Genomic DNA, 6541 nt, shown 5'->3' with positions numbered 1-6541 from the left:
CAGGACAGCCAGGGCTATACAGAGAAACCCTGTCTTGAAAAACAAACAAACAAAAAAAAGCAATGTTGAAGTACTAGTGGGTGGTTCCTTTTAAAACACCTTGGTAGAAGTTTTCAAAGTGACCTTTGGGAAAACTGAATGGCATTTACACTATCATGAGCAATGGCTCTGAAAGTGCCCATTTCCAATAAAGGACTGGCAAACCGCCACTTCCTACCCCTCCCCTGCCAATGTTTTTGGCAAAGGGTCTTGCTATTGTAGCCCAAGTTGGCATCAACTGCTTTAAACACACATGTGTGCACGCACACACATGCACTACACACTAATTATAGCACAGGGGAGTCAGAGACAGGTAGATCTTTAACACCCTCTGGCCACTCAGCCTGGCCAACTTGGTGAGTTCCAGACAGTGAGCGATTCTGTATCAAGAGTGGGAACCGCCTCTGAGAAGTGACATGCCTGCAGTTGTCCTCTGACCTCCACAGAAACTCCCACACATGTGCACTCATATACAGGACCAGTCACATAAAAATATGTCTTTAATATCCTTAATAGATGTAAAATCTTTTACTAGAAAGTTTATTTTTTGGCTCCCTGTAGGTCTCTTCATGTCCATTATGATTTTGCTCATGGAAATAATTGCTTTTTTCCTTACTCTGATCAGGAGTAAGTTTTCTTACAATTCTATTAGCTCAGTGTGGTGAGTATCACCTGTAATCCTAGCTCTGGGGCTGTCAGCAGGAGGAGCAAGGTCAGCCAACACACACACATACTCTCTATATGAGGCTGCTTCCAGGTCCACACCAGGACTGAGGAGGTGGAGGGCAGGCAGAATAGAAATGGACAGCCAGCTTGGGCTACATAAGACCTTTTCTGAGAGAGAGAGAGAGAGAGAGAGAGAGAGAGCGCGAGCTCACTGCTGAGGGCAGGTGCCTGGCTGGCTGAGCTATCTCACAGGTCCACCTCCTGCCTCTTTTATCTTTGTTATTGTTGCTTCTTGTCTCACAGGTCCACCTCCTGCCTCTTTTATCTTTGTTATTGTTGCTTCTTGTCTTTTGAAACAGTTTCACAACATCACCCAGGCTGGTCTAGAACTCACCACTTGGCAAACTCACTGTGTAGCTAGCTGCCCTGGAACTCTCCATCCTCCTGCCTCCACATCCCTAGTGCTGGCTTTACAGGTTTGCACCACCACACCTGGCCTGTACCTTGAACTGCCAGCAGCCAGCCCCTGCTTTTCTTTCCTGATGGTTTTTCTTGAGGCAGCAGAAGGGGAAGCGTCAGAGGGGGTAAGACTTGGTCTTAGGAGATATTTAGAGTTGCTATTTAATAGTAAAATGTTTACCTACCTTAAGTCTAAGTCACTTCGCTACTGTGGCTGGCCTGCCTGAGTCCCTTTGAGGCCAGAAACTGCCTTCTCTGGCATTTAGCACCTCATCATGAAACAGCAGGGTATGAAGTAAAGGGTTAATTGCTAGAGCCTTCTCCCTCTTGTCCAAATGCCTCTTGCTTTTCTATGGGGAATTTAGAGCAATAAACTGCTATTGAGGAGAAAATCATAGTCACAGAAGGAAAAACTTTATTACATGAGCAAATATGCATAAAGCTCGTATAGATTCATATACAGATTCATGCACACACATTCCTAAATCTCCATTCAACCAGTTGGACCCAGCTTAATACTTAATCTCATAATTGCATACTCACACACACACACACACGCGCGCACGCACGCACGCACACACACACACACATCCATACTTACATATGTGTATGTAGCAAAAGACCCAGCACCAGTGCAGAAAGAACTCACTCCTTCTGGATGAAAAATGAGCTCCAACCCTTACTGCATAGAGAAAGAAAAGGCTTCTACACTTTTAATGCTAAATGAATTAAACCCAAGTCTGAAACAAGAAAGATTTGTTCCTTTAATATGACTAAGCCTGCCTTTATTTAAAAAAAAAAAATCTGTTCTGCCCCATGGTAAGGAGAAGCCTGCCTGCTCCTTCTGCTCTCTGTAGCTTCTTCTTTTCTCCTTCCGTCTGCAGTCTGCATAGTGCTCTCTAAATATTTTTATTCATATTATAATTTCTAAGATACTCCACTCCGCATTCTCCTTCTACTCTTGCTCTCTCCTCCTGCTCTGATGTAACAATGCTCTGCTCCCCTCCCTCCCAATGCTCTCTCTCCAATGTTCTGTTTCCCAATGTGATCTTCCCTAGCCTTTTGTACCTTTTCTAGGATAGTAGATCACATAGTTTTTCCAAGCATCCCTCTTTTACAAAAGTTCACTAGAAGTTCAAACATAAATTGAATAAGAAGTTTACAACAGAGAATGTTTACATGCATATCCATTAAGAATAATTATCTGGGGCTGGAGAGATGGCTCAGTGGTTAAGAGCACTGACTGCTCTTCCAAAGGTCCTGAGTTCAATTCCCAGCAACCACATGGTGGCTCACAGCCATCTGTACAGCTACAGTGTACTCATATGCATTCAATAAATAATTATTTTTAAAAAAAAAGGATTTAATAGCAGTCCTATTATAAAAGAGCTTAATAATTACTAATATACTTTTAGGAATTCTTATAGGATCATCACAGTGGATTAGGAAATCATCTATTTGTCTGTATAGCATCACTACAAGATATCTTCATTTTTCTGCAGAGATCTGCTCAAAAGGGGTGGGCTAATACCTAGTGATTGTTATATATGTTTAATAATAACAGGAAAAGCATATTAATAGCAGGACTCTTTCCTAAAATAGAATTCTCCTGGGCCTTGCCTGCAGAATCAAATCCGTCAATAGCTTGAACAGTCCATGGCAGAACCTTCTCAGGAAGATAACCTGATAGTGTTTAGCCTCTCCTGGATGGCTGCTGGCATTGAAACTTTAAAACAACAAACAAACAAAACAGGAACCTTTTAATTCACTAACAAATTGTTCCCAGGCACTGGCTGCAAGTTTCTGTAGACACCAGAGCTCCATGTAGAAGGAATGGAGGAATCTACAGGAGCCACTTCTTAGACAGAATGGAGTTGTGACAAAGATTGCATTATTTCATTAATATGCAAATGATATCATGGAGGTGCTAAGTCACCTACCAGGTCTGAATTCAGGGTAGCATTTTGTCACTAGCTTTTACTCAGCAATGGTGAGCGCTGTCACTCTCAAGAGGAATCAATCTGACTTGATCTGCGAAACACATAGGTCATGCAGATGCTATTACAACTCATTATTAAACAGCCTCTGGGCATTTTCTAATAAAGAAAGAAACCCATGCCTTTTTGGTAGGCTCCCCTTTCAAGCTAATCTAGTCCTGGCTACCCAAAGGCAGAGAGTTTTGAGACAGAATTCAGAGCTTAGAGATGCAGTTACCACAAACAAAGCAGATAAATTTAAGTAAGACATATGTTTATGAGCTCGTGAGATGGCTCAGTGGTTAAGAGCACTGACTACTCTTCCAAAGGTCCTGAGTTCAAATCTCAGCAACCACATGGTGGCTCACAATATGACGACCTCTTCCGGTGTGTGTGAAGACAGCTACAGTGTACTTCCATGTAATAATAAATAGATCTTTGGGAAGGTGGGGGAGGGGAAGCAGAGGGAGCTCTGAGTGGGTGTCAAGATTTGGAAATCTGTGTAGCTAAAAACACAGGGTGCATGAGACAGCTGAGGAGGATATAACATGGAACGAGAGCTGAGGAAGGGACCCTCAGTGTCTAGGGAGCAAAGAGGTGGAAATGTTGAAGAGCCTGACCTTGGTGGAGTGTGGTGGTGCATGGGATTTGAACTTGAGACCTGAGGAAGAGCAGTCAGTGGCTTACAACCACCTGTAATGAGATCTGATGCCCTCTTGTGGTGTGTCTGAAGACAGCTACAGTGTACTTATGTATACTAATAAATAAATCTTTGGGCAGGAGGGAGCAGGGACTGAGTGAGCAGGCCGAATGGAGCAAGTAGGCTCTCCAGTCATCTCTCCAGCCCTGGCTGTATATTTCTTGTCGTCTTTGAATCTGCAACCTCCTTCCAAAATCGTAAACCTCTGCTTCAGGAGACTGTGGTGAAGGTTAACTGCAGCTCTCATCACACCCTGGCTCTATGAGGCTAAGGGAGACAGCCCAGGGCATCATCTGGGTGATCAGCAGTCGCTTAAAGAAGCACCTGGCAAAGCCCCAGTTGCCTGGCAGAGGAGGAAGGGATCCAGGTTGGGCCCCAAGAATCTGTCCCTTCCTTAATTTTGGTTTGCTTTATTGTGTTTTAAAGATTGGGTTTGGGGGGACTTGCTGTGTAGTCCAGGGTGGACTCTGACTTGAGACTCCTCCTGTTTGTTCCCCTCCCCCAGCACCAAGACTCTGGGTGTNTGCCCCACTCCAGGTGTGGCTATGGGTGTGGCTATGGGTGTGTCCACCCCAGGCTGGGCTAAAGATCTTTACCTACTAGTTGTTAACTGGTCTGTCATTTCACTGGAGAGACAGTGCTAAGCCTTCGATGCCTCTGAGGCTTTCTTCCCAGGAGACTACAAGGGATGTGTGTGTGTGTGTGTGTGTGTGTGTGTGTACATGTGTGTGAGAGAGAGTGAGGGGTGTGAGTGTGTGTGTGTGGAGGTATGAGTATGTATGTGAGTGTATGTGTATGAGTGTGTGTGTGAGAGAGTATATGTATGTATGTGAGAGAGTGTGAGTGTGTATGACAGTGTGTGAGTGTGCATGTGTGCATGCATGACTGTATGTATGTGGGAGTGTGCATATGTGTCAGTGTCACATCCCTACAAGTTCTCAAATCAATAAGCTGAAACGTTAAGATTCTCACACTTCAAGTTCAGCTTTGTTCAAAACAAACCCATTTAACCTGATAATCACAAGTATAAAGAATTGCTTCAGACTATTAGAAAGGCTCGAAGCGGCTGTTGCTCTTGGCTGCACAGAGTTCAGCTCCCTGGCTGTACCCCCTGTTCCTACCTTTGTCGTGAACAGGTTAACATCATTTCCTCCGCACCTTTCTCTTCTCTAGCCTGGAGAGATCAGTCCTCTTGAAAGCTTTGTTTGTCTGATTCTTTCTGTTGGGTGGATTTTTTTTTGAAAGTTTTCATTTGTTTTGATTTTTGATAGAATTTTACTACATAATTCAAGGCTGGCCTTGATCTCTGTGTATAGCCCATGCTTGCCTTCGCATCCTTCTCACCCTCTGAGATCCTGAGACTGTCAGTGGGTTTCTATGTGTGGTTTGCCACACCCAGCTCTTGATGTTTGTAATTGTTACAGAGTTCCTGACTGTGATAAGCTCCCATCCACACATGGTCTCTTTCCAGTTTGCAGTACTGCAAATGCTCCTTTAATGAGCATCCTTGGGGAGGTGGGGGAGGGGGTGCTGGAGAGATGGTTCAGTGGTTAAGAGCACTGACTGCTCTTCCAGAGGTCCTGAGTTCAAATTCCAGCAACCACATGGTGGCTCACACCATCTGCAATGCTATCCAATGCCCTCTTCTGATGTGTCTGAGGACAGCTACAGTGATAAAACAAATAAATCTTAGAGAGAGAGAGAGAGAGAGAGCACCCTGGGTGGACATGGTTTACATATGTGTAGCTATAGATGAATCTCTAATAGAGATAGTATATTCACTTGATGTTTTGATGTTTCTCAATGAGCCTTCCAAACCCCTTCTGTATGAGGAGGTCCTGCCCCAGCACTATAGACTGTGAATCTCTGAGACTGTCCTAAGCAAACACAGCCTTACAGTCTATCTCATGATTGTCTGCTTTTGTTTATATTCCGGTTCCTGCCCAGTTGCTCATCTTTTTCTCTGACCCGTTTCAAAACACAGAACCGGGTGTATCCTTAGTGACCTGTAAATTTTGCTTGTTTTATTTTGGAGACATGGCCTCTATGCATCACTGGCTGACCGGGTCCTCACTATGTAGAGCAGTCTGGCCTCGAGCTTCCAGAGATCCACCTGCCTCTGCCTCCCAGTGCCAGCCAAGACTTGGAAGGTTTTTTGTTTGTTTGAATGAGTGGTATGACCCCTCAGCTGTTTCTGGGAGCTTCTGTTACCAAGTTTGACATCTAAACTCTCCACAGGCTCTTCCCCCTGCGGCAGTTTAGAACTTTCTAGATTCTGATTTGTCAGCCCTTACTCTCTTTTGCAAAATTCTTCTGGAGTCATTTGGGTTTTTTTGGTTTAGAATCCACCCGAAACTGATAGATAGGAGCACCCTCACTCATGATAGCTGCAGCTAGCCAGTCCTCACTCCTGCCACTCACCGGCTTCAGCACTCGGCACACCTCGCGCAGAATCTTCTCCTGGTTGTTCACCGAGCACAGCACCAGGGTGCAGACCACCACGTCCACAGAGCCATCGGTCACCTGGTGCATGTCCTCCCCGGCTGCCACCACGAAGCGCTCGAACTGCAGCTGCCGGTTCTCTGCGACGCTCTTGAACAAGAACTTCTCGAAGTTGGGGTTGGGGTCGATACAAGTGACCCTGCACCCGGGGGGATAGAACTTGAAGTTGGCCCCGGTGCCGCAGCCCACCTCCAGCAGC

At 45.1% G+C, this 6541-nt stretch overlaps 1 protein-coding gene across 1 annotated transcript in view; it reads right to left on the bottom strand.

Annotated features, from left to right (window-relative positions):
• The window catches only part of LOC110310457 (methyltransferase-like protein 7A), an 8732-nt gene extending 2198 nt beyond the window's left edge, over window positions 1-6534 (bottom strand). The window contains exon 1 of the mRNA XM_021183441.1: window positions 6262-6534. Coding sequence (XP_021039100.1) covers window positions 6262-6372 — 111 coding nt within the window. The 5' untranslated portion in view covers window positions 6373-6534. The remainder of the gene's footprint in view (window positions 1-6261) is intronic.
• Between the last annotated feature and the right edge of the window lie 7 nt (window positions 6535-6541).

This window comes from Mus caroli, chromosome 15 (genome assembly GCF_900094665.2).
Source record: "Mus caroli chromosome 15, CAROLI_EIJ_v1.1, whole genome shotgun sequence".
NCBI classification, from domain to species: Eukaryota; Metazoa; Chordata; class Mammalia; order Rodentia; family Muridae; genus Mus; species Mus caroli.
The sequence above is the reverse complement of the archived record's forward strand: the minus strand, read 5'-3'. Positions and strand labels throughout refer to the sequence as shown.